At 48.5% G+C, this 27,956-nt stretch overlaps 1 protein-coding gene across 1 annotated transcript; it reads right to left on the bottom strand.

Annotated features, from left to right (window-relative positions):
* Window positions 1–8,205: 8,205 nt before the first annotated feature.
* Window positions 8,206–21,052, bottom strand: ANKK1 (ankyrin repeat and kinase domain containing 1). The gene is made up of 9 exons (XM_033007088.2): window positions 20,963–21,052; window positions 17,575–18,060; window positions 13,684–13,978; window positions 13,115–13,266; window positions 12,141–12,190; window positions 11,887–12,042; window positions 11,518–11,636; window positions 10,488–10,533; window positions 8,206–10,114 (listed from the first exon to the last, which is right to left on the bottom strand). The coding sequence occupies exons 2-9, from the start codon at window positions 17,760–17,762 to the stop codon at window positions 8,766–8,768; spliced, it is 2,355 nt and encodes a 784-aa protein (XP_032862979.1). The 5' UTR covers window positions 17,763–18,060; window positions 20,963–21,052; the 3' UTR covers window positions 8,206–8,765.
* Window positions 21,053–27,956: the final 6,904 nt, after the last annotated feature.

Genomic DNA, 27,956 nt, shown 5'->3' with positions numbered 1-27,956 from the left:
CTCAAAGTCACACCCTGGCCACTTCCCCATGGATCTCTTGGACAGAAGCAGTGGAAATTGAATGCAGACAGCTGGTTTGCTATGCCCAAATTATACGACAGTGAATTAACAGAGCATGGGGTGCCTTCAGAAAGAGCTCACAGGAATACAGTCAGTGGTGCCTTCAACCCAGTGCAAAGGGCAGTACTAAAGCAATGTGGAAAAGCAGCCAAGTATCAGACAGATTGTGTGGTTTTTTAGAAAGCTAGTAAAAGTTGCTATGATTTAGTCACCTAGCCAGATCCACATAGAAATATCTTAAAAGCGTCCCCCTTCCTGTATGTCAGCATCAAGGGTTTCATTAACTAAAGGCATCTGAAATTGCCCAAGAAGCCAGTCACCTCTAGAACTGGTTCTCCATCATCTTCTACCATGCATAGCCCTGAGTAAATTAAAGCCACCATGAAATCAAATCAGTAATGAATTACATATGCATGTCTATAACTCTACAAGATGCCAGATGACAGAGATTCAGTCTGTCTAGCTTTAATTCAGGTTTCAGTTTCAAAAATATAAATCACAGACAATCCAGGTTTCAGATATGTTAAAACCTTTTTAAACCATGCACAGAACTAATGTAAGGTGAACATTGCTCCTTCATACCGTAAGATATTTCATTTCCAGAAGAATTTGAGCAACAAAGAGAAGGTTTTGAAGAGCAATTGATTGGAAGCTATCCCTGTGGTTCACGCTGGGTGGAACTGCTACATGACACAGAGATGTTCAGGGAAGCACTCCTGAGTCATCCCAGCAGGAGGCAAGGAGTAAATACTCTAGAACTCCTGACATGAAATGCCTGTTACAGAAGGAAGGTGCTGGGGGTTCGGTTTCACAGCCAAGTAGAAACAAAGTATTTAGCAAATTCTCTATTCATTTGCCCATGGACTTTGCATACAGGTTTATTGGGTAATCCAGGGCTGCTCAGCAGTAGACACAGAATGTCTCCCTTCTCTTTTTCAGATTTCACCCAAACTGGAGGGTTGTAGCACTAGATTATTCTGCCAGCTAGAGCCCTGGATCCAAATGCTTCTAACCATTAGGCTACTTGAAATTTGTCCTCCAGATCAACCAAAACTGGTAGGGAAAAGCAACGGCTCAGTCAAAAAATAGTCACCCACCCCACCCACTCCATACCCAAATCAAAGTGAAGCTCTAACAAACTAGCCTTAAGTCTCAGCTTCAGGGCAACAGTCAGATGTTGCTTTTGAGTCAGGTCTGTTACAAAAAATGATGACGCTGTGGGAAGCCTTGCTATTTGAGATCACTGACAGACGTGTGCTGTGCAGCACTGTTTGCCAGTGGCACTTTTCAGATTGAGAAGAGAAACTTCTGATTCAAGGCCACAGGCCCAAAGAGAGCCAGGGTAAGCTTGGCCTACTTAGGGCTGTTGCAAAATAAAACCCGGCCTTTCCTTTCCGGTTCCACCTACAGATCTCTGTGCCTTTTATAAATATTAATAGACCAGCGACCTTCCCAACCCTATCACAGGAATCACCTTTTTTCCAGATACTGGGAAAGGCTCATCTACTTCCCCACCTCCTGTACAATAGAAGAAATAACACTGCAGAAATTAGACATGCAACAAGCAGATTAATATGAAATTTTATATTATTTTCACATGTAACCTTAGAGTGCTGAGAGCCCACTGCTGAAGGTGCTATACAAATGCCCCAAACATGGGTACACAAGGACCCTCAGCACGTAAGGCTGCCTTTCATCCTGACTTTGAGGTGCTGTAGGCAATGATCAGAGCTATCCCTGCAGTTCAAGGCTAGAAGAAGCACTTTCAGTCCACTCAAGACTCAGAGAGACATTGCTGATGCTAACAAGAGAAGGAAACCTCTTGTGCTGGAAAAGCGCTTACACTTGTCTTTCCGAACAAGGTCAGCGGCAAAGTGAAAAACACTACTCTGTTCACTCTAGCAACTTTGGATACCTTAAAGACATGATTTTCATGAGGCCTAAGGGTCAACAGTTGTGGTCTTTTTTAAAGATCCTAAACAGTACCCTCAAGAAACAAGCTGTTTAGAAGATCTGTGTCCTGTTACTGCTCCCTTTAAAGGGCACTGATGACATGTGCTTCCTTGGCTGTCAGCGTTGGCAGTTCTTGGTGAAGAACATGACATATTCATCAGTATATTTATCAGCAGGGACAAAAGACTAAAATGTATCTGAACAAGGGAAAAGGGGGGGGATGGAGACCTACGATTAATTTTAGAAATAACAAGCTGCAAGTTGCACAGTCACAAAGCGGAGGTTGGAATGCAGTTTTCCAGAGTTTGTAAAGACTCATCCAATTTCTATAGAAACTGAGTGGCAAACAGGTAACTTGCTCTGCAAATTGCTTCTATCATCTCTGTAATTCTCTACAAGAGAAATGTATTTCCCTTGTATCTTCTTAATCCCGTTATTTTCATTATAAATTTAATTAAGCTCTTCTAGAGAACATTCTATGACATATGAGCTGAGTTTTGCTTTTCTGTCAGTGACGACAGAAATGAGCTGCTGAATTATGTGACAATTGGGTTTCTTTCTTCTGTATAAATATTTCAAATTATATTAAGCAGTAGAGACATTCACTTTCCCCAGCTGAATCAATGCAGCTAAAGTTAAGAGAAAGAGCTGTGCAGAAAAGGTCTGAGTGTCTGAAGCATGACTTCCAGTCAGCCCTTTCTGCCTGTGGACAGTGACTGCACCTGCCATTTTGCAGAACATGTCAAAAGCAGAGATTTGCATCTCTGCAAATCAGGTAAATGCAAGCAGCTCTAGGACCACTGGTACAGTAAAGCCAGCTTTGCAAAAACTCAGCACTCACAGATGAGTCCATATTTCTGAAGACCCATACAACCCATTTTCTCTATTTCAGCTACAGGGTTTTCAGAGCTGGGCATAAACATCAAGAATAAAACCCAAACCAACCTTACTGAATAATTAAGCCTTTAATACCTGTCATTGCTCAGCATTTGTGGGCAATTCTGATATCCTAAACTTTTCAACTTCACTTTCCGAGGAGGAAGCAAAATCATGTGACATCAGCTGAAATCAAGGTCAAATATGTAATAAACATACTGATACTTTAAAAAAAAAAAAAAAAAAGACATCGTTCATTTTCCATATCACATTATCACGTTCCCCAATTGCTTTTCTAGTATTCTCCTCATCTATCACAAACATCATCACATGCTGGAATACACAGAGATCAGCAAAGGAGTGCATACATACTGATAAGGCATGGGGAATTGAACCATGCTGCTTTTAATTCTCACATCTTTACAACTTGATGAAAGCAACAATTGTGATCAACGCTCAAGGGCTCAAATCTGTGACAGGAACACACATTTAAAAACAACCACGACCAAACAAAACCACAAAACCCCTGCCAGGACTTACTTCAGTTACCACTGAGGTTTTGGGTTGTTACTTGGGCAGCTGGATTTTTTTTTTTTTTTCTTTTTTAAAGACATTACTAGTACAGGGAGACCAGCATTCCCACTGCCAGTCGCATCCATCATCTTGCAGAATTTCAAGCATCACTAAGAAAAACATATTCAAAGTGATATACGAGTAAAAATGTCACGCTAAGGGAGAGTTATCTGCCTATGCCTCATACTTCTTTAATGCTATACATTTGACAGCTTAACAACAGCTAAACAGCTTAAGTTTCAGCAAGAGATTTCCAGGCTGTTTGAGTATGAGGAGTATGACATTTTAATTAGAGGCGAAGCTTCCGATTTGCTACAAATACCCTTCTGTTTGAGGCTAAGCATGAGAAGTGCTGTTTCTGCAGCACAGCACATGGCATCAGCAGTGGCTGCACAGGTTTCAGTCCTGCTCTTCCCACCGGAGCCCTAGGCACTGCTGTGGTCAACACTACTAGGGCCTTTTCACAGAGAAACCGCTTGCCCTCTCCATCCCACACAGGACCCACCACCATCAGCAGGTCAAGTTTAGGATCATTTTAATCTTTAACACAAAGACAAAGCAAACCAGGCCTCATACACTGATTTTTTCAGCAGCTTCTTCCTTCTCTCTCTCCACCTTGAACCCAGGTCTGTGGTTTCTCCTGCCTACCACATCCTGTGAGCCTTCCTGCAGATGCCTGATAACTATGAGGCTGGCTGGGCCACCAGCCTCCCTGTTGTTCTGAACTTAGGAGAAAGGATGCTCGCTGTGCAACCTTGAGCACTCTTTGGAGGCAACTCACTGCTGTCCAATTGCAGCTAAGCAAAGAAAATATGTACTTGCTTCAAAATATTCCTGTTAAATAATGAAGCTAGGGTGCCTCATGAGAATGTCCAAATGTGAGGTGTTGAGGGACATCATTACAGAAGCAAAGTTTAACTATTTCCACTGCAAGCATTACTATGAAGGAATCATTCCCCAGAAGGTGTGTGTGGGGGGGTATTAGCCAGACATCCATTCCCAGTTTTGCCACTGTTGATGACATGTAATGCAATTTGCCTTCAACATGCCACAGAATCCAAGGTAACTATAACATCAGCAAGATGTGTGCAAAGGTATTGTCTTTTTCATTCTCTTGGGATATAAAACCATCAAAAATAGAAGATGCTAACCACAGTCCTGCTATCTGAATGATACAAGTGATAAAACCATCTTGAATGTCAAGCTCATATCAAGGCACTGAGAAGCACGGAGAACTGGAAGAACAAGCTAGTTTCAGTGCATTAAGTTGCAGGCTTTTCCTGATTAATAAGAAATGGAGAACCGCACCCAAGCATCTCTGTGTGTGAAAGGCCCGTTGGAGGAGGGTGGCATTCCAAGAGTCACTTGGGACCTTGGCCTTTATTCTTCAATTAGCTGCCTTCTCTCTATTCCTTGGGCACGGACTTAATGCAGAAGATGTCATTATCCTTCCTCCCCTCCACTTCAATTGATGAGTATTTCCTGAAACCCAGACAGGGCACATTTAGCAGCCAACACTGTGAAAGAGCTCTGGATTTCAGAGCTAGGCTTCAAAGCGAAACAGATGGCTTTAGCTCTTTGGCAGGGAAATACTATAGCAGCTAAAAAAAGAATGGGGACCATATTGAGCAAGTGACACTCCCCCATCATCTGAAGGGCAATTCTGCAGATAGTCTCTCTGTGCACAGCGCTCCATTCTTACAAAAGCGGACATCATCCATGTACAGGAACTAAACTGGAAATCATGTGACAGTCTATCTTACACATACACAATTTTTACATTACACAAGGTGTCCCTTGGGGAAATACAACTGGGGAAAGAAAGGAAGAAAACTAAGGAGATATTAACACAGATGACAAAGTTCACTCCATATTGTATCATGGGTATAAGCTACGCAATTCCTTCATCTCAATTATAGCAGGCTTTAATCCCCCTCTGTTCATCTCCTTTTCTCCTCTATCCCTCTGAAAACTTACATCCTAAACTGACTCTGGAAGGCAGACAGCAAGAGCAGGTAAGCAAATACTATTTCCATTCTCAAGGAATTTCTGAATACTTCAAGCTTGTTTTGGTGGAAAAAAAAAAAAGATACATTTTTAAGCTCCCTGCAAAATAAACCCGCACCAGCCTTTCAATTCATGACTTCCACAGCTCCTTGCCTCACCAGTGGCAAATGTTAAAAATTAATAATTTTAATATAACCCATTTTTAAATAATATCTAATGGTTTTGCTTTGATGTCAAAGCATCATAAAAAACAGAGTTCAAATATATTATACATTAATATTTTAAGTTAATGTACAAATGAAAATTAAATTAGTAGAGGTTAGGCTTTTTAACCCTCTCAAGATCTGGATGTTATCATGCAGTGCTTAATAAAACACTTAAACTTTCTTCCGTAAGTAACATCATCTATTTCCCCATAGAAAAAAGGTCAATTGAAAACAAGATCAGCTATATCCCTTCATAACGTAATAAAGCTAGTCTCTTGTACAGAGACAGAAGAAAATCTTTTTGGCATATAAAAAAATTTGAAAGGTTTCCTTCAAGATCTGAAGGCAGATAATTGCAAGGCCATATTGCAGAGATACTAACTGTATTCCCCTGGTGCAAGGCAGGGTACTGGACCTCCATTCAAGCAGGAAGAAAGCTGGGAAGCCAAAGACTTCTATGCCCTGCAATAAGAGGGGAGAGTAAACTGGGCAGCTTCCTGCCTTTGTGGCTCAGGAAAGCACCTTGCTCCTACATCTGCTGTTCTCCAGAGCTGCGGCTGATCCAGTCTCTCCCACAGAAAAGCAACTCATAGCCTGTCCTTGGTGATACAGGCTGCCCCCTGTCTCTACTCAGTTTATAATAATGTCCTATGACATGTTCAGCTGGTCAAATGTCAAGATAAATGTATGAGAAGTGACTAAGAGATTTTTAATAGCAGGCATTGTCATTACAATCATTGCTCCTGATCTTTTATTTATCATAGTCCAGAGAGCTTCAGTGGGTTAAAGCTAATCTAATGGAAAGCATGACATCGTAAATGATGAATTAGTTATGGCTCACACATCACAACATAGCATAATTCTCATAGAGCACTTGAAACCTGATGTTCTGCTCTGTCCTGATCAAACAACTGCCAGCTTTTCCTGGACAATGGGCATTTCTCAGACACACCAAGCCTAAAGGAAGCCACTGAACAGAACCTCCCTGCACCGGAGCTATTTTAGTTGTTGGCCAGAACTAAAGAGAAACTCCTTTTCACCCTTGCTTGCACTAGGTAAGGAACCAGCACAATGTTTCTGAATGGCTAAAGCACTAAAACCGACACTGGAATACCAGCAGATCAAACAAGAACAATTGCTGATGTTCAGCTAGAGGAGACAGGCTCTGGCACAGTTACATTTCTTTTCAGCCCAAGTATAGTTACTAGAGTTTTAACAGCTGTCTGTTCGGACCTAGTAAGCCTATTTGTCTGAAGCCCACCATCCTCCCACTGTAGGAAGCAAATTATACATTTGCATTACTGCTTTGGCTTGCCTGCTGGGACCTGAAGTGCACTGTGTGCACAAATAGACTTTTCTCCTTCTTCATCTATAGAGGGTAAAAAACCAACACTTGGCAAAGAAATAACTGACACCTAATAGTGTCCATCAGGAAAGATGCATCTTTTCCCTTGCAGGGCTGTGTTTGTTTACATTGCAGCATCTTTCCAGCTAAGACAGTGAAAAAAAGTCATCATCCCAGGCACGGTTTGGAAGTGCTTTGGATTATCACAAGCCACACAAAAGTACTACTTACTGGGACAAAAGAACGGAATCCACAAAGACTATAGGTTCTCCGGAGAAGTAATCAAACTCTAGAACATCTTCCTGTTGGAGATGAAGAATTATTTCCCAGTAGAGACGTCTTAAAACTTGACCTGAAAATAACCAGTTCTCTTGTGTATCAGTTGTTAAGCGATGACTTCTCCTTCAGGGCTAGAAAGCCTCCCTTGCTCTCCAGCCAACATACCGAGTAACCTATGCTGCTACCTAACTTACTGTTGAGCAATTTCCCTGATTCTTCACTTTTAAAGACAACCGCTACAAATAGGACCAGACATAAAAATAGGATGCACTGATGTCATAAAGCCTGTTCTACTCATTCACAGAAGCATATTTTCAGCAGAGAAGACAGAATCTAGACAACTGAATTGAACACCCTAAGCACTGCTTTCTAGAAGACCCCATCTCCTCAAAACCTACAGAAAGGCTCTTGGAGACTAGCCTTTTAAGCTAATACCTACAGCTGACTCTTATAAGGCCCACCTGCCCATTTCCACAGAGTAAGTACCTGCTAACTTTCCCAGCTGTTCTGTTCTCTTTTTTTTTAAAAAAAAAAAAAAAAAAAAAAAAAAAAGGTTGTGAGAATTTGCGGTAACTCAAATTAGATACTGCGTTTCTAAGTAGGAGCTCTTTCAACCAGTCTATGAAAATCCCACAGTAGCATTTTGTAGTTAAGACTGCAGATTATTGGTAGCCCTCATGGCAGGGAACACGATTCAGAACAGCACCCGCTTTTTGGCTTATCCTTAGAGCCATGTTTCTAATGACAACCTCAGTGTTTAAAGTCTGAAGTGTGGAGGTAGTCAATAAGTAATTTGAATGCTTAGGAAAAAAGCTCTTGGCTCTTTTTTTCTGAAGGGATGGAGTGGAATTATTCTGAAATGTCTTTTCTCTGTGTTGCATCCATTTAAATACTTTCTACTAGTGATTTTCTTCCTTCCTTGTTTTATTTTATACTTGTTACAAAAAATGAGATGTCAGAAAATCTGACACATTGCTGTACCATATGCCTAGTGTCTATTTCCAGCAGCAGGTGAGAATCTCATGATTCAATTCCCACCTGGGCCAAAGCCATTTTACACCAATTTGCTCTGTAGGAAAACATGGAATAAAAGCAATAAACTCTGCGGAAGACATGTATATATGGGTTGCTGTGCACAGTTTCAGCATTGCCCATACGAATAGGGAGCACATATATCCATTTCCATCCTTGCACAGTAAGTATTAAAACAGGAAAGGATTGCCTAAAGACACCATCACCAAGGCAAAATGTTCTACAAGCTTGGTCAGAATCTGAAAAATAACTTGTTGGCTTCCTTCTGCAGCTCCATTTTCTTTTACTCTTTTAGTGACTAGAAACTTCCATTAAAAAAAAAAAAAAAAAAAAAGTAGTATTTTCCTCTAATCACTGGGTATCAGAATATGGTGATTTAAAGCATAGCACCCAGTACTGGAAAACTCAAATCATAAATGCCAGTCTTGATAACCCTACAGATCTGTCCTTCGTGGAACAAATATGGCTTTTGAAATCTTAGCATCATTCATCAAAGTCCTATTCCCCAACTTATTCATCAACGAGTCCTTGCCTTGAAGCAGTGTAATGATGTTTTCTCTCTGATGTCTAATTGCCAACTGGAGGGCTGTACAGCCAGTGATATCTTCCACATCAAGCAGAGCACCAGCCTTAATCAAGGTCTTTATAATGGCCATATTGCCCTTGAGGACAGCAAGGTGCAAGGGTGTCCAACCCATTTTGTTCTTAGCATTGACATCTGCCTTGCACTCCAGAAGATTGATGACAGTCAAAAAGGAGCCCCGCTGGACTGCAAAATGGAGGGGGGCCCACTCTGACTTCTCAGCAATGTTGGGATCTGCCCCACATCTCAAGAGCTCACAGACAACCAGCTCATCACTGTAACGAGTAGCCAAGTGAAGTGGTGTCCAGTCCATACTTCCTTTGGCATTCAGTTTGGCATGGCTATCTTTTAGCAGGTGGATGATTTCAATGTGTCCTTTGAAAGAAGCCAGGTGCAGGGGAGTCCAACCTTTGTCTGTCCTCAGCTCCACATTGGCTCCATATTTGATGAGTTTCTCACAGATGAGATACTTACCCCTCACCACAGCCAGGTGCAGGGCACTGTAACGATTTTGATCCAAGCTGTTGACAGAGGTCCCATTCTTCAGCAAATAATGGACTACCCTGAACTTCCCCCTCTCCACAGCAACATGAAGTGGGGTTCTATGGTTCTTCTGCTTTTTCTCCAGGTCCGCTCCTTGACTGGCAAGAAGTTTCACCAAGCTGACATATCCAAAGCAAGCTGCCACATGGAGGGCAGTCTTCCCATCAACCTCCTGGGTGTTGGAGTCAGCCTGGCGAGACAGCAGTACTCGGGCCACGTTCTCAAAATTGTTCTGTGATGCCAAGTGCAGAGGGGTCCACCCATCATGCTCTTGAGCATTTACCCGTGCCTGGTGGTCCAGCAAGAGGCGTACAATTCTGTCATCCCCATTCTGAGCGGCAAAGTGAAGAGGTGTCCAACCATCATCATCAGGCATATTGATGTCCGCATCGTGCTCTATCAGAACTGAGCAGATCTCTGGCCATCTCTTCTGAACAGCCATGATGAGCGGGGTGTAGCCATGGTCTACCTGGCTATTCACATTGGCTTTACAGCTAAGGAGAAACTTCACCTTTTCCACATTTCCCTGGATCACCATGAGGTGAAGTAATGTGAGGCCATTTTCATGGACTCTACAGATTTCCTCAGACAGGATGTGCTCTGGACTTTCAATCTCACTGTAAGAAGGTGGGATATGAACCTCCTGATTATCGGTTTCTAAAGACAGGGCAAACAAAATAGGAGAAAGAGAGTAAGGCCAAGATAAATAGTTTCATGTGCACAAGATGGGAGGGAGAACATGTGGATCTTCACAGTATGAAATTAAATAAAAATAATTTTAGAGATGGGGAACATGAAGTGAGGAAAGATCACTACATGCAGTCTCTTAGAATGCAGTGAGACATTTGGCTTCCTCCTCACGGGAACAATATCTGCTATTTCCTGTATAGTTCATTTTCCTTAACTTGAAGTCACTCATGTGGAAGACTTTCTTGAGCCACAACCTTATCACTGGAGAGCAAGGAAATAAGCTATGTTTCGTAGGTTCCCCTTCCTTATTTTTGAGTTATAAAGAAAGTCTTCTACTTACCACCACTTCTGGTGTTTCGGGAGAAGGTAAACTTTTCTTTGTCGCTCTCATTTTCAGAAAGGGGAAAAGAAAAAGCCATAAGACAATGTTGTTTATTTGCATTCTATAATGTTTGCACATAGCTCGTCCTTGCTACTGCTCTAAACTTTTGTATTATCATTCAAGTGGTTTTTATCCAATCCTGCTATTGCATCCAAAAATCGTCAGAGCAAATCATGACACTAACAGGATTGCAGGAACCTGAAAATGGTCTCTGGGAATCAATAAGATCTTCCTCTTCTTACTCATTTGCTCCCAAACATACATACATTCTATTTCTTTATTGCAGCACAGGCCCATGGCAGCATCCCAGCTAGTAATTTGCTTTGTTATATAGGGAACTTAAACACCCCCACCACCTCAGTCCTCTGTACTTGGGCATCTTGTTTCTTGCTGAGTGCACACTAGGCAAAACCTCAAAATAGCAATAGTTCTCAACTGCTACTTCTCCCTGTATGAAGCTGACTTCTAGGCACAATTACACTCCAGTAGCTGGCCTAAAATTGTGACTATCCTGAAACATGTTTTTCTTAGTCAAAGAAACACAGGGATTTAGAACTTTTTTTTTTTTCTTTTACAATGGTTGTTTAATATGAAATGTCCTCAGTTACACGGAGCTGGAAAATGGCCATCTGAGCACATATGCCAGTACCATGAGCAGAATCCCTTCCCCATGATTCTGTGTCTGCTTGAGCTTCTTTTAATGAGTGAGGCCTACACAATAAACCCATGATTCTGAGCAGACAGAAAGAAGGGCCTTCCTCTTAGACTATCTATCATTTAGCACACTGGCCAGCTTGATAATTTTATTTGCAAGTTTCTTATCCCTGTAAATGAATTAGAGATGTATAACCTATGCAAACACACTGCACAGAGGTTGCTGAGGTGCCTTTGTTTGATGATAAACAGTGATGAGAGAGGAAACACATTCGCAAGAAAAGGGAAAGGATTCAGTGGAGTTTCCCGAGTGGTACTGGGAAGTCTTCCTCACCTGCTGGTTCCCAGAGATGACAGGCTTGTGGGACATCTTCCTAACAAGGCGCTCATTCTCTGGATCTGCTACAAGGCTTTGTATCAGTGACAGCAGCATGTCTGTTTCTACAGGGATACCTACCAGAGCAAAGAGACTGTTAGCTGTACAGACTACCCAGATGTTCGGAGCCCAGACAGTACCCAAGGTTGTGGAAGTCTTCCACGTATCCTCCACATGAGGAGAAAAGAAAGAGGGAGAAAGGGGTTGTGATGACGGCAAACGGGTACCAAGCATTTCTAAGGCAACAGGTGATTTAAAAGGCCAAGAGTTATACACAAGCTTAACCCCGACTCGTTAATCCATGCAGCTGACAATCAGCTACTACACCTGTAAAGCTTGGCCTTTGCTTAGGGTCTTGGTCCCAACACCTTTTCATCAGGTCGACCATCTGCTGGCATTCCCCTGGCCAGTCATTGCTGATGGGTTCTAGGCAGGGCCTCTTTCCTGCTGCAACCTTGACTACAATGGCCATCATGTTGGCTCCTGAAAAGAAAGCAACGTGCGCTGGGCTTTTTCTCTGTAAAGATGGCTATAATAAACATCTAATAAGTGCAGAGCATGTAAGGAGTGTTCATATTTACCTGCATAAGGTTTCTTCTGCATAAGTACCTCCCAAATAACAATTCCAAAGCTGCAGGCAATGAGAGATCATGAGCATTCACTCCCATATGTACACAAACATAAAATTCACTTCTTGCTTTCATCTTCTTGAGAAATGGGAAAATTAGGAAAGAAGTTCCTCAGGATAGAAGGATTTCATCTCCCACCCCAAAAGGACAAGGCATTATGAATCATCACATACATCACACACTCTGATGCCTCAACAAAAGGGTTGGTGTAGTTAATGAGTTACTTGGAGCACTTCCTGTGAGATTCAGGCTTTCAGTGCCTTTTTTTTCACTTTATTCACATTGGATTTTAGAGCCCTTCACTACTGCAAGTTCATGTGGCCATGCAAATCCTCCTTTGCTTCTTGTCTTGGGTTACTGTGTAGTGTAGTGGTTAAGGAGCTGATGAATTTCCAGAATGTATATATGTAGATTGTGTAAGTGGACTGCAAAGCACTTCGGCCAGAAGGAAAAAAGTGAAAACCTTTTCTCCACTTGTTACTGACCAAAATTAAGCTGAATACCTGAGTAGACAAACAATATGACAGTTACTTCAAAATCAAAATAAATTTAATCAGCAACTGCTATGAAAGAGCAGACACTGTCTGTTCTCTGCTCTAATCTGACTCTTTTTTCTATAATAACTTCCAGCCACCTAACAGGGTATGATGGAATGTAAGGCAATACAGCCTGCAGCTCACATGATATTGGTGCTGCACAGAGGGGCATCTGGTAAGGGAGAGATGATTATCCACAGATAATCCCACTCCCCCTCACTCTCCACCGCTGTGGTTGGACTACCATATGTCATTCCCAGTGTGATCCTCACCAAGGACATTATGCAAGGCAGAGAGCCAGAATATAAACAAAATGAGTCAATGTGCCAGTCTCTTGATCTGTGTCAGAGCTAGGAGGCAACCCTGTGTGAACAGAAAGGCAGCCCTTACCTGTACACATCATATTTGACTCCTGGGGGCTTGCTGTTCTGGAGAAACATTTCAGGGGGGATGTAGCTCAAAGTGCCTCTTAAAGCAGAGCTTTCAATATACTTCATTCGGCTAGACTGCTCCATCCATTTTGATAGCCCGAAGTCTGAGATCTGCAGGCAGAAATAATGAGAACTACCCCCATAATGCTCACAGTCTCACCCCTCCTTATATTAGTTGGGAGATACCTCCATCCTTCATAATCGGAGATATGAAAGGGTGCCTAGCAGCTGAAACTTGATAAAACACTGATAAATTTGAGATCAGTGCTTTTTACTAAGTCCAGCAAATCAGCATTTCCTCCTAAGGTGGAGCCTAAAATTCCCAGTTCTGGCACAGGTTGCCTGCATGATCCTGAGTATGTAATTTGTTTATCAGCTGCTTCTTATAAGCCCTAGTGACCAGTCTTTCACTGAGTGTTTCTGAAGAACCTACCTGACTGGGATTCTGGACTTATTTGGCAAAAATAACCTACCTTTCTCTTATTTGAGAAATAACGTGTCCCCCCAAACACAGCATTAAGGTCATACCTTGACATGCATATTCCCATCTAGGAGAATGTTCCCTGGTTTTAGATCTAAGTGCAGCAGAGGAGGTGTCATGCTATGCAGGAAATTCAGACCCAAGCCCGTCTCATGGATAACCCGGAATTTGAGCTGCCATGACATTTTGTGAGTGGGAAGAATTTTCTCCAAGGACCCTCTTGTCATATATTCCATCACTATCCCCAAAGGGTTGTTGCAAACCCCATAGATAGTGACAACGTGCTGGAATTTTATTTTCTCCATCTTGGCTGCCTCCTCCATCAGACAGTTTGTACTGGTCCTGGGGAAAAAAAAAAAAAAAAAAAAAAAAATGCGGAACCAAGAAATGGCATCAGTTGATTCACAGGCTAAGTTACTGTATAATAGCTCAGTGATACCAAGCCTTTCCAAGCAGCCCTTCCTACCCCAAAAAGATTCATTCCAGTTTGCTCCTTGGATTGGTGATAATGCAACCACATCAGTCTTTTGCAGACTAAAATCTAACATACAAGGCGTTACAACTTTTCAAAATGAGCAGAGGATTGTTTGAGCAAATTGAACCACTAGGCTCTTGGAGAAAGAGATCAAAACTTCCATCTTGGTGCAATAGGTCTTAGAAGACCTCCAGCGAGCACAGAAAGCCTTGTCCATGTGCTTGTTTTCACACTGTGGTGAAATTCCCAAGTGCTGCTTCCCTGAAAGCATGATGCTGGGAGCAGGCACAGCGTGGTGAACCATGCCTTTTTCATACACCACATGCACACGGGGTAGCCTCAGTGATAGCCTGCACACTGCTTGCAGGCATCCAGGGTCCGAAGACACACCAACTGGCCGAGCTTGAATATATGGAGGTTTGCACAGCCAGAGAGCATGCCTTGGCCGTACCTATGCCTGTGCCCTCTGCCTGCAGCTTTCTATCTGTGAGCGTGGTGAATCTGGTCCCAGAGGGCATCTAGACGTGTCTGTCCATCGTTGCCAGTTTTGGCAGACCTATTTCACTAAATCTTTACATTTCCCAACCTGCTGAACGAGTTGGGGTGCCCAGAGCATGCTGACAGCAGCCAAGCAATAAAGTGCCAAAACTGCATTTAAATAGCACACCCTGGAAATAAATTTGAGCTTGCACCATTATGCCAGGCCACTAATAGCTCTAACCATAGTTCAGCTAGGCAAATCCTTCTGCCAGACTTCCTCTAACCTGCTCCCCACAGTAAACGTACCTCTGTATTGAGGAATCTTAGGTATTGCCTTTCCCACTGTGGGAGAAAGGCTTAACACAGGAAGACAGTTGCAACCTGCAGCATAGAGGTTTGACTGATTCTTCCTACTCCCGGGAAAATTCTGGGTGTGGAGAAACATGTGTCTTCTGTGATTTCTGGTTCCCTTCCTGGGACAGAATGACTGGGCACAGCCCCTGTCTGCCTCCCTCCCAGGCACCCCAGGGGCTGTGGGGAACTGACCTCCACAGAAGGTTGGGCTGGATCCTGTGGAGGACCAGCACTGTGGGAAGCAGCAGAGGAACTGAGGTTAGTCCAGGAAGAGGCATTTGCACCATTAGCCCAGATATGTGAGAAGGTTCAGCAAGAAGGTAGATGTTGGACAACCAGAAGGAGCCCCAAGAAATGAGGCTTATAAGGGAGAAAAGCAAGAGTCCCAAAGCAATTCCCATAGAAGAATCTGAGTGTTTCAGCCCACTGGGAAATACTGTGACTTGCATCTGTGGCTGTATTTTCTTTTTCCGTGGGTTCCCTGTGGTTTTTTTTCTTTTCCTCTGCTCAGCCTCAACAGACCTGTGAACTATGAGCCTTTGCAGCTGACAGAAGTTGAAGCAAGAGCCATCTTCCAGCCACTCTCTTTCCTTCTCTCAGGTGATGCATAGATTCAGAGGCATTCACTGAGTACCTGCCCTTCTTGCTTTCCTATCCCCACAGGGATGTCTTCCATCATCCCGCAAAATCCATCTCCTGTTTTCTCCTGACAAGCAAAACCGTGCAAGGGTGATAAACTTCCTGTCAATTTGCTCCATCATTTTGAATGAACAGTGCGAAGCAGTTGGTTATGCATCAAGAATGTGAGCAGATGGAAGTCACCACACCATTGTCTTCATTCATAGCTTCTGACAAGACACACTGGTTTTACAAGCCCACAGACAGCAGCGCTAAGGACTTTTAAAAGCTATTAAAAAACTTTTGCCGCCTCTGCCCCCCTTACCAGACAATTGTGCTGCTGTACTCTTTTCAAACTACTGAGTGACCTGGAAGCTTCCAGTTGTGCATTTGGGGCTTGTACTTAGTGCTGACAGATAAACCAGAACCGTTTTCTAATACACATGAGAAGGCTCATGACAGATAAATATTCCAAGCACTCAAAGGTCTTCTGTGGGTATGTGTGCATTAGACAAACTGTACGCTGAAGGTCTACCACTCACAGACATGGAAACCTTCTAAAGCAAGTAGAAACAGCCATTAAACAATACCCCTCAGATGCACGAGACTACAGGACCAATGCTGGCCCTTCTTACAACCCCTACAGAAAGGTAGGATTTTTGGCACAGCCACAGTGCAGGCCAGCATGGCCTTGCCTTGTGATCCAGAACTCACAGGGCTTGCTTAAAAATGTAAGTTGGAGCAGCTTCAAGGCTGCTTGGACATACGTAAAGGGTAGGAAACCCTTTTATAATGCTACACTGGAGTGCAAATTTGTTTTAAGGACAAAATAGTGTCACTTCAGTCCCTAAAAGACCAGAACAGTAAGTAATAAAGGCACAGATACTGTTAGATATTTTTCTGATCCTCAGATTTTCAGATTTAGTTTTTCAAATCCTGGTGATTGCAGAAATAGTTTGGGGTTTTTGTTTGTTTGTTTGTTTGTTTTTTTTTTTAAATAATCAGTGAATATTTCTGTTCATATCCAACCATTCTTCTGGAGTGTACACTAGGTGTTGAGATAATCCAAGCAAGCTGTAGGATTAAATTTACTAGAATTGATATATGCAGGAGTACAACTGATTACCTTGACTATTTTTTTTTCCCAAAAGAGAATGAAATGCAGTCATAGTATCTGAAGATCATAAGCAGCGCAAACTACAGAGGACAGTCACTGCTCAGACTGAAACATCTCAATTGATGTCAGTAACATGAAAAGAAGCCATATGAGCATGTGATTTTTAACCAGGCAGGAAGCTTCCAATCTGAATGAAATAAAATTTTGGAATAAATAACTTAATTGACTCAGTTTTTTGTTTGGGTTTGGTTTGGTTTTGTTTTGTTTTGTTTTGTTTTTTTTCATCAGGACTGCCTATATTAATCGTGATATTGGCAGTGGTTGTGATGACCTGGCTTTATTCTATCTTCAGAGCCACAGTAGACAGCAGAAGAGTCTCTGCAAGTGAGAGACAGAGCAAAAAGTAAACTGAAGGTGCAGGTGCACCATCAAGAGAAAAGAGCAGGTCTGGAAGGCAAGGCAAGTGAGGGAGCAGAGACCCTTGTGAGCCCAGCAAAAACAGCTGGCGGTTCTCTGTCCCTCAGCTTTAAACCTGGTGATTTTAATGACTAATTCAGTGTAATAGATACCCATTAGTTCCAATGTCCAGTGAAAGCTGCAAAGAAGTAATCAAGCCGCTTTTACCCACGTGTCCTTCAGCCTCCAGATTTCAATGCTAACTGTTCTGAATAAGAGTTCCTTTCCCACTTGCACATGCACATACACACATAAGAAAGAGAGAGAGGCAGAACTCCAGATCACTAGTGGCTTTTTCCGCTCCCTTGGGTACCAAAAACTTGTCTTCCCGGGTAGAAAAAGCCACGTGAACATTTTCTTCAGTGTTTTAGCACCAAATCACCATAGACAACTTTAACTGACAGTGTGAACTGCTGAGCTAGAAGAGACCACAGTTACCTCTCCACGCTGGAGTCCTGTAGCGGGTACGGAGAGCATTTCACTGCATAAATTGTTCTCCACCTCTTGTGCTTGACTTGGTACACGTGCCCAAAGCCTCCGCTGGCCACTTTAACCCAATCTTCTTCAAAATCCTCCTTATTAAAGACAGTTAAGCTGCCCAGTTGCTGGTCTCTCTCCGAAGTCATGACAGAAGAGGCAGCCTGGCTGTCTGCCTCCTGCTCAGGCGCTGTCAGAGAAGAATAAAGGAGCTCTTCCTACTTCTGACTTGCACAGGGAGGTAGGGAGTTACCGGAGATGAGCCGTGTTACTTGGTGCCAAGAGGTGGATCCTAGGTGTCACTCATTTGGTATGCAGAGGAGCTGCACCACTTAATTCCAGGTTCTCACATCAGGCTACTTCACAAAGCTTGGCCAGCCTGGGTATATGTCTACATTTCCATAGGTCTGCCCTGCTCTCTCGCATAGAGCACTGGGAGGGCAAATGCTGAAAGAACACAAGAAATAAAATGGTGTGGTGCAACAATCCTTCAGCAATTGCATCGTGCCGAAGGTAAGATTCCTCACCTGAGGCATCAGTATACACAGGGTGAAAGTGAAGCAGACTGATACTTAAAGGGAAGGAATATCTTACACAGAGAGAAATCCACAAGGCTCCTGTACAGCACTGCACATGTGAGCTGCATGAAGAAGAAAAGCGGAAAACAGACCAGAAAGAGAAAAAACAGAGAAGATGCCGGAACTAGCATGTGGCAAACAAGGGTGTGAATCTGAGAAAGTACTTAAACAGAAATATAATACATGGTGAGCCAGAGTGGTTTCCTCAGGGCTAAACTACACCATCAAATGCCTACAAGGGGCGTTTGAAGAAACAAGACTTACCGAAGAGCTGGTCTGAGCAGTTTAACCATTACAGTGTAAGCACTAGTAATAGCACACATACTTTTAGTTACTTTGTGTCTTGAGTCCCCAGCTGTAAAAAGGGTTTAATGACACTCATCTGGGTCTCCTGCATATATGTCTTTAACAACTAAGCACAGGGACTATCTCTGTGGGCAGGTCAATGTCAAAAACAATGTGGCGCTGGTTTCCTCAGCGTTACTGCAATACAAAAGATCGTTGGTATTTCTGAAGGATAATTGTCATGGAAACCTGACCTAAGATTTTTAGCTGCCTATCAGATCTGAAGAAATTCTTGGAGGAAGACTGATCCAGGTGCAAGTGTAAGCTGCTCCTACATTGCATTTGACACGAGATGCTCCGGCCCATCCCTCAGAACTGCAAGGCTTTGTTATTTGCAAGCATAAGCTCACAGCAAAACCTGTCTTAACTGTGAGTTTCAACCTATCACCACTACTTCCCTAGGAAGATAAACCTTAAACGCAGTTTTGGTCTGCATGTTGCAAACGAGGTTAGATCCCCATCAGGATCTTGTCATCTTTCTGAGCTGTTACTGCTCTATCTGAAGCCTCGGTAACTGAACAAGCTGAAGCCCTTCCCTTTCTAGTACGTTTGACGTTTGGCCTCGCAGCACAAAATACGTCAGAAGAAACACAGCAGCACCCTTCTTGCTTTGACGACTTCCTTGAGGGACAACAGCACAGCTGGGAATTGCTGTCTGCTCTGTAACCACGAGCATCGAAATGAAACAGCTTGAGAAGAGGACGGCAGCGGCGAGACCCCCATGGAGGAAAGCACGACAGGTCCCACAGCCGCGCTGTCCCTTCTGCACTACCTGCTCTTGGTGAGACCCACGTGGGTGCTGCGGCAGCTGCCACTTGACTCGAAGTGACACCAAAACCTCTCCCGCGCAGGAGTTTCACATCAGAGCCGTCACTCACACAAAACGGTGGGTTTATTCCAAACCCTTCCTATTTTCCAGGGCAGGCAGGGACACCAGATGCTGGGACAAGCTTACCTGCACTGCTTCGAGGCCCTTTCCTCTGGTACCGACAGCTGAAAAACCGTATCGCCACCTACAATTACTTGTTTCTTTCTAGTAAAGGCAATGCATCAAGAACAAGCCTCTGCAACTTTTCAGAAATCTTTAGTGCGAAAATGAAACAGCCCCCGCCTCTGGTTACTGGAAGAAATCTCTCTACGTGGCGTCAGAGAGCTTGAGCATGTTCCGAATCAGAAGCTACGTGCCACTTGGCTAAACATTGATTCCTAATGGAGCCTGGGATCCTGCCAGCCAGCACTCGATTACGATTAACTTACTCTCCTATTCCTTTAAGATAATTTGCGTGGTTTATCAATCTGTGTATCGCTTCTAACAATTTACCGATATCCTCGATGCAAAGTGCACACCTTTATCTTTTCCTGCAAAGAAAGCACCTGGCAACAGCCTGTGGCACTGGCAGAGCTGCAGAACCTCAGCTGCCTTCTGGGGTGTGCAGCCAAGCTCTCGCAAGCGGCCACTGCAGACCCCCGAAATATTGCGGTACCACCATGCAGCCCCACCAACTCCCCCTCCTGTCACTGTTTGCCTCTCTGCTCTAATATTTTTGTGATGATAGGCTTTGGAAGCTATTTATAAGCAAGGGCAGAATAAAACACCTGCATCAATAACCCCAAGTGCAGCAGTGGAGCCATGCTGCCTCTTTTTTGTCATTTTGAAAGAAAAGGATCCTCTCGTCTGAGCAAATCCTCTGTGACAGCGGGTGCACAAACTCTGCCCGGGCAGTCCCACTTCCAGGCCAGAGAGGGTGCCCAGGGGCTGGGGGAGCGGGGCCAGGCCCTGCGCACCAGGCAGGCAGAGACCGGAGCACCTCCAGCCACCCACCAGCTGGCCCGGGGCTCGGCCTCCGAAGGTGGGTGCTGCAGCGCCGCAAAGTCGCTGCCCTGGACGCCACCTCCTGCTACCCACGTCTCAACGTGGAAGCACCAAGGACAAATGCACAACAACTTTGCGACAGCAAGAGCTGCAGCGGCTGCCACAAAGGTAAAAAGTCACCCGCGAGCACGAGTAACAAAAAAAATGGGGTAAGAAAAGTGCTAGGAGTATAACGCAGAGTTTGAAAAAGCATTTTATTGAGGATGCAGAACTGAGTAATGGCAAAAAGGGAAATCACAGATGCTGTTCCTGGACAATGTTATACTGGATGCTGCAGTTCAGATGCTTTCTCCCCTGTGAAAACGCTGCAATAAAAGCAAACCTATTGAGGCACTACACCACCACAAAATTTCTGATCTAAAGGATGGCACACAGCCTAAAAAGAACAGATCTGGCAGAGAAAAGCCCCTCCATCGTACAGGGATACAACCTTCCCCAACACTGCAGAGCTGGTGCACAAACAAGCCGGGAAGGAAGCTCTCAACAGGAATTCCCAGCCTTGGGAGGAAATGATCACAATCCCCACCATCCCACAAACACCCTCCCATCTCACCTTGTCTCACCGAAGCGATGCACAGCGGCGTTCCATCCGGTGTGGAGCTGGGCTCGGAGGCACCCTGGGCAAATGGAGCTGGGCATGCAAGGCAGCAGCCAAAGAGGCTGCACCCCTGCTTACAGGGGGCTCGGGCTGCTCCTGGGGACACAGGGCTCCACGGCTCGTGACACACGCCCCCACTAAAGGGCTGTCACGCTGGCAGCTCGCCAGCAGGACAGGCGGCCACACAGGCAGAGACCCAGGCCCGGACTACGAGCAGGTCACCTCGCCCTCGCTACGACTAAGCGGCTTCGCTCTGTCCTTAGAAAGGAGGGGTAAGCCTGGACCATCCCTCCGCTCGTGGGCTCAGAGGGGACCCCCTGTTACTGCACAGAGCCCCTCTTTCCCTCCTGGGAAGTTTAAGCTAAGCTGCAGCGACTTTAGGGGGGGCCTAAGGGACAAGCTCATTCACTCACCCACACCAACAAGGACAACGGCACACAAACAGAACTTCCCAGAAGAGGGAGCAAGCTCTGTGCAGCCAATGTCTGGGGAGCCATCCCTTCCACCGAGCAGGAGAGGAGAGCCTGAGACCTGCCCCCCGGGATGCATGGGGGCCAGAGGGGCCTCGACATGCCGAGGGGATTCCCGGGTGGCCAAGGGGCAAACGGCGTGACACGTGACACATGCCCCGGGTACAGGGCTGTCTCGCTGGCCAGGCCAACAGCAGGCAGAAAGCTGCCGGGGCCGAGGGAACGGCCCTCCCCTGCTTACAGGGTGGGCTTGGGGTCCGCAGAGCTCCATTTCCCCCTCGGGTGTGGAGAGGGCAGCTCTCACCCTCCTTACAGGGTTGCCCCTCTCTCCGGGCTGGCAAAGCATGGAGCAGATGGCAAAAGGCCGGCAAAAGCAAAGACCCAAGCCCTGGTTACAGGGAGGTCGCCCGGCGCAAAGCCAGCCCGGCTACTAAAGGTGCTGGCAATGCTCTTGTGTGACCACAGCCCAGGTGACAGGGAGGTCCCTCTGCCCAGAGTGCCTTTCTCCTTCCACTGCTTGTATCCCGGGCTTTCTCCGCTTCTCTTGCTCGCTCTTGCTCCGCAGTGCCACAGGATGGATGACGCCTCTCTCTTCTCCACCAGCTGCTGCAGAGGCACGAGGACGCAGTGTGGACCAAAAGGGATGCTGTCCCCTGAGGGAGGTCTCCACAGCACCACCCGACCCCCGGCCGTCCTCCCACACCTACCCCCTGTACCCTAACCCCCCACCCCCCCAGAAAAAACCTCACGGATCGGATTTTCTCACCAAATTGGTGCTCCGGTGCTCCCACGAGCGCTAACACTGCCGCCTGCGGAGTTCCAGCCGGTGCTGGAGCTGGGCTCGGAGGCGGGCACTCCGGGCAAATGGCGCTGGGCATGCAAAGCAGCGGCCAAAGAGGCTGCACCCCTGCTTACAGGGGGCTCGGGCTGCTGCGTGGACTAAAACGTGCCTGGGAAATCTGGGCACCGGCCGGGCCCTGACTTACAGGGCAGCCACAGTCCCAAAGGCCCACGGACTGCTGTTCTCCCCGATTCAGGGGCACCCTGACCCACACCCCGTTAATGGCATGGCCACCCGACACCACCTGCCAGCTAAGCACTATCGAGAGTGCTGGGCACTTTCTGCCCTGGAGGCAGGGGAATGGGTAGTGGTGGCTGGTGACTTTGGCAAGGGCTTTTCCCGGGAGGTTTTGGGGACTTGGGCAGAAGAACTTACTGAGGGGGGTTCCTCATCACTTGAGAGAAGCTGCCGCATCAATGCGGAGCAGCTGGTTGGGAAGCAGCTGGCATTTAGGGCCTGCGAGTAGTGCTTGCCACCCTGAATCTGCTGCCCTGCCCTGCCGTACCCCAGTCCCCCGTCCCTCTGCTCACAGCACCAGGAGCAGCTTGGGAGAAGCAAGGGGGAGAGCAGGAAGCTGAGGGGACATGCCTGCAAGAGGGGCCCAGGTGCTGCCCTGGCTCTTTTATTGCCTGAGCTCGGCCACCTCCCCGGAAGCAGAGCTGGGGCCTCTGCTCTTTAAGCCTCCAGGCAGCGGGGCACCACACCATGAGCAAAAAGCAGCTCTGAGATGGCTGAGCCCAGGGGGGTACGGGGCGGAGGGGGGAAAAACGGCCAGGGGCCGAACAACGCTGCGGGGAGGTCCCTCCAGGGGCCAGCTCCCCTCTGCTGTCCAGGCAGAGGAACTAGCGCTTGACTGCGCCCCCCTTCCAGGCAGCAGCTCCCAGAGAAGAAACAAAAAAGAGGCATCCATCGTCTGCGGAACTGCAAGGCAAGAGCGAGCGAGAGGAGGAGCAGCAGGCTGAAAGGAGAAGAGCGCCCTGGGCAAAGGCACCTCCCTGTCACCAGAGCTGCTGCCATACAAGAGCGTCCTTGGCGCTTTTGGGATGGTTTTTAGGACTCGGGAGGAGGTACTTGGCTCAGTGCCGGTCCCTACATTTTTAGACGCCATTCCAATTCTCTTAATGTTAAGAGGACACAACATGCCAATTTTTGCCTCTGAAAGGCTGGGGCCAGGGACACCGCTTGCTTACAGGGGGTCCCTTGAAGCGCAGGGGACACGCACAGCCCCATTTACGGGGTGGTCCCCCTCGGCACAGCACTCCCAACAAAATCCACAGAGCCCGAGGCTCCGACCTGCGCCCAAGCTACAGGCTGGCCGTCCTGGCTGCAGCACAACACTGCGTCTTTAGGACCTCGACCCCAGCTGTGGGGAGGTCACCCCAGCCAAATGCGGCACCGAGCCCTCGGGCACAGCGCTTCCTCAACCTGCACCCTCTAAAGGGCGAGGGAGGGCTCGCTCCTGTTGGCTGGCTAAAGCAGCCGCTCCAGCCCTGCTTACAGGGGGCTCGGGCTGCTCCTGGGGACACAGGGCTCCACGGCTCGTGACACACGCCCCCACTAAAGGGCTGTCACGCTGGCAGCTCGCCAGCAGGACAGGCGGCCACACAGGCAGAGACCCAGGCCCGGACTACAGGCAGGTCACCTCGCCCTCGCTACGACTAAGCGGCTTCGCTCTGTCCTCTAGAAAGGAGGGGTAAGCCTGGACCCTCCCTCCGCTCGTGGGCTCAGAGGGGACCCCCTGTTACTGCACAGAGCCCCTCTTTCCCTCCTGGGAAGTTTAAGCTAAGCTGCAGCGACTTTAGGGGGGGCCTAAGGGACAAGCTCATTCACTCACCCACACCAACAAGGACAACGGCACACAAACAGAACTTCCCAGAAGAGGGAGCAAGCTCTGTGCAGCCAATGTCTGGGGAGCCATCCCTTCCACCGAGCAGGAGAGGAGAGCCTGAGACCTGCCCCCCGGGGATGCATGGGGGCCAGAGGGGCCTCAACATGCCAAGGGGCAAACGGCGTGACACGTGACACATGCCCCGGGTACAGGGCTGTCTCGCTGGCCAGGCCGCCAGCAGGCAGAAAGCCGCCGGGGCCGAGGGAACGGCCCTCCCCTGCTTACAGGGTGGGCTTGGGGTCCGCAGAGCTCCATTTCCCCCTCGGGTATGGAGAGGGCAGCTCTCACCCTCCTTACAGGGTTGCCCCTCTCTCCGGGCAGCCAAACCATGGGGAAATATGGCAAAAGGCCGGCAAAAGCAAAGACCCAAGCCCTGGTTACAGGGAGGTCGCCCGGTGCAAAGCCAGCCAGGCTACTAAAGGTGCTGGCAATGCTCTTGTGTGACCACAGCCCCAGTGACAGGGAAGTCCCTCTGCCCAGAGCACCCTCCCCTTTCCCTCTCTTCAGCCCGCCGGTCCTCCCCTCACTCGCTCTTGCCTCGCAGCTCCACACCGTGCCGTCTTTCTTCTCCGGCAGCCGCTGCCTGGAAGGAGGGCGCAGTCAAGCACCAGCTCCTCCACCCGGAGGACAGTGAAGCCGACCCCCGGAGGGAGGTCCCCACACCGCTCCCCAACCCACAGCCATCCCTCCCCCCTCCACCCCGTACCCCCCCGGGCTCAGCCACCTTTCTCACTGCCATGGTACCCAGCGACCTGGAGGGAGACAAACCCGCAGAGACCCCAGCCCTGCTTCCAGGGTGGCGGCCCAACTCAGGGCCCTAAAATGGTTTCTCGGTGCCAGGGCTGCCCCGGCAGGGCCAAAGGCTGCCCGGGGAGGACCCAGGATCCGCTTGCAGGTACATCCCAAATGCCCGGAGAGGGCCTCTTCCCCTCAGCCTCCCGCCTTGCCCCACAAGTCTCTTTCTCCCAAGCCGCTCCTGGGGCTGAGAGCAGAGAGAAAGAAGGCTAGGGAAGGGCACGCCCAGCCCCACGCCTCTGAAAGGCTGGGGCCAGGGACTCCCGCCTGATTACAGGGGGTCCTCCCAGCACCTCCCGTTGAGCGCAGGGGATGCTCACAGCCCTGCTTACAGGGTGGTCCCCCTTGGCTCGGCAGGTTCAATAAACCCCGTGGAGCTCAAGGCTTCAACCTACTCCCGAGTTATGGGCTGGCCGTCCCGGCTGCAGCACAACACTATGTCTTCTGGAACCCCGCTTCCCCCTGCTCTCTGCATGTGGAGATGGTGGCTCTCACCCTCCTTACAGGGTTGCCCCTCTCTCCCAGCAGCCAAACCACGGGGCAACATGGCACAAGGCCAGCAAACGCAAAGACCCAAGCCCTGGTTACAGGGAGGTTGCCCGGCACAATGCCAGCCAGGGCTCCAAAGGCGCTGGCACTGCTCTTCTGTGACCCCAGCCCCGGTGACAGGGAGGTCCCTCTGCCCAGAGTGCCTTTCTCCTTCCGCCGCTGGTCTCCCGGGCTTTCTCCGCTTCTCTCGCCTCCAAGTGCCACAGGATGGATGCCTCCTCTCTGCTCCACCAGCTGGTGCAAAGGCAGGAGGATGCGGTCAGGAACGTGAGGAACGCCGAGCCCCTGAGGGAGGTCTCCACAGCACCACCCGACCCCCGGCCGTCCTCCCACACCTACCCCCTCTACCCTAACCCCCCACCCTCCCCAGAAAAAAACTCACGGATCGGCTTTTCTCACCGAATTGTCGATCCGGTCCTTCCCGCAGGGACGAGTGTGAGGTGCTCTCTGCTGCTCCGGGCTCCTGGGTGACAGGAGCACACAGGGTCACAGCCCCAGTGACAGGGAGGTCCCTCTGCCCAGAGTGCCTTTCCCCTTCCACTGCTTGTATCCCGGGCTTTCTCCGCTTCTCTTGCTCGCTCTTGCTCCGCAGTGCCACGGGATGGATGACGCCTCTCTCTTCTCCACCAGCTGCTGCAGAGGCACGAGGACGCAGTGTGGACCAAAAGGGATGCTGTCCCCTGAGGGAGGTCTCCACAGCACCACCTGACCCCCGGCCGTCCTCCCACACCTACCCCCTGTACCCTAACCCCCCACCCTCCCCAGAAAAAACCTCACGGATCGGATTTTCTCACCAAATTGGTGCTCCGGTGCTCCCACGAGCGCTAACACTGCCGCCTGCGGAGTTCCAGCCGGTGCTGGAGCTGGGCTCGGAGGCGGGCACTCCGGGCAAATGGCGCTGGGCATGCAAAGCAGCGGCCAAAGAGGCTGCACCCCTGCTTACAGGGGGTTCGAGCCACGGCCTGAACTGCAAAGTGCTCGGGAATCCAGGGCACTGGCTGGGCCCCGACTTACAGGGCAGCCACGGTCCAAAGGCCCACAGACACCTGTTCTCTCCGATTCAGGGGCACCCTGACCCACACCCCGTTAACGGCATGGCCACCCGACACCACCTGCCAGCTAAACACTATCGAGAGTGCTGGGCACTTTCTGCCCTGGAGGCAGGGGAATGGGTAGCGGTGGCTGGTGACTTTGGCAAGGGCTTTTCCCGGGAGGTTTTGGGGACCTGGGCAGAAGAACTTACTGAGGGGGGTTCCTCATCACTTGGGAGAAGCTGCCGCATCAATGCGGAGCAGCTGGTTGGGAAGCAGCTGGCATTTAGGGCCTGCGAGTAGTGCTTGCCACCCTGAATCTGCTGCCCTGCCCTGCCGTACCCCAGTCCCCCGTCCCTCTGCTCACAGCACCAGGAGCAGCTTGGGAGAAGCAAGGGGGAGAGCAGGAAGCTGAGGGGACATGCCTGCAAGAGGGGCCCAGGTGCTGCCCTGGCTCTTTTATTGCCTGAGCTCGGCCACCTCCCCGGAAGCAGAGCTGGGGCCTCTGCTCTTTAAGCCTCCAGGCAGCGGGGCACCACACCATGAGCAAAAAGCAGCTCTGAGATGGCTGAGCCCAGGGGGGTACGGGGCGGAGGGGGGAAAAACGGCCAGGGGCCGAACAACGCTGCGGGGAGGTCCCTCCAGGGGCCAGCTCCCCTCTGCTGTCCAGGCAGAGGAACTAGCGCTTGACTGCGCCCCCCTTCCAGGCAGCAGCTCCCAGAGAAGAAACAAAAAAGAGGCATCCATCGTCTGCGGAACTGCAAGGCAAGAGCGAGCGAGAGGAGGAGCAGCAGGCTGAAAGAAGAGCGCCCTGGGCAAAGGCACCTCCCTGTCACCAGAGCTGCTGCCATACAAGAGCGTCCTTGGCGCTTTTGGGATGGTTTTTAGGACTCGGGAGGAGGTACTTGGCTCAGTGCCGGTCCCTACATTTTTAGACGCCATTCCAATTCTCTTAATGTTAAGAGGACACAACATGCCAATTTTTGCCTCTGAAAGGCTGGGGCCAGGGACACCGCTTGCTTACAGGGGGTCCCTTGAAGCGCAGGGGACACGCACAGCCCCATTTACGGGGTGGTCCCCCTCGGCACAGCACTCCCAACAAAATCCACAGAGCCCGAGGCTCCGACCTGCGCCCGAGCTACAGGCTGGCCGTCCTGGCTGCAGCACAACACTGCGTCTTTAGGACCTCGACCCCAGCTGTGGGGAGGTCACCCCAGCCAAATGCGGCACCGAGGGCAGGGGGACCGAGCCCTCGGGCACAGCGCTTCCTCAACCTGCACCCTCTAAAGGGCGAGGGAGGGCTCGCTCCTGTTGGCTGGCTAAAGCAGCCGCTCCAGCCCTGCTTACAGGGGGCTCGGGCTGCTCCTGGGGACAC

The sequence above is a fragment of the Tyto alba genome, unplaced genomic scaffold (genome assembly GCF_018691265.1).
Source record: "Tyto alba isolate M040663 unplaced genomic scaffold, T.alba_DEE_v4.0 Super-Scaffold_32, whole genome shotgun sequence".
Lineage (NCBI taxonomy): Eukaryota > Metazoa > Chordata > Aves > Strigiformes > Tytonidae > Tyto > Tyto alba.
Note: the sequence above shows the minus strand (reverse complement) of the source record. Positions and strands in the feature narration are given on the sequence as shown.

Bases quoted from the DNA above. Each gene is read 5' to 3' on its own strand.
- ANKK1 (XM_033007088.2), bottom strand. From the start codon at position 17,762: ATGACTTCGGAGAGAGACCAGCAACTGGGCAGCTTAACTGTCTTTAAT. The intron at 11,637-11,886 runs GTGTAGTAGCTG...TTGCTCTGGTAG, and splicing joins GCAAAGGCCAAGCTTTACAG to GTATCCCTGTAGAAACAGAC. The intron at 10,534-11,517 runs GTGAGGAAGACT...TCTGAAAATGAG, and splicing joins TCATCTCTGGGAACCAGCAG to AGCGACAAAGAAAAGTTTAC.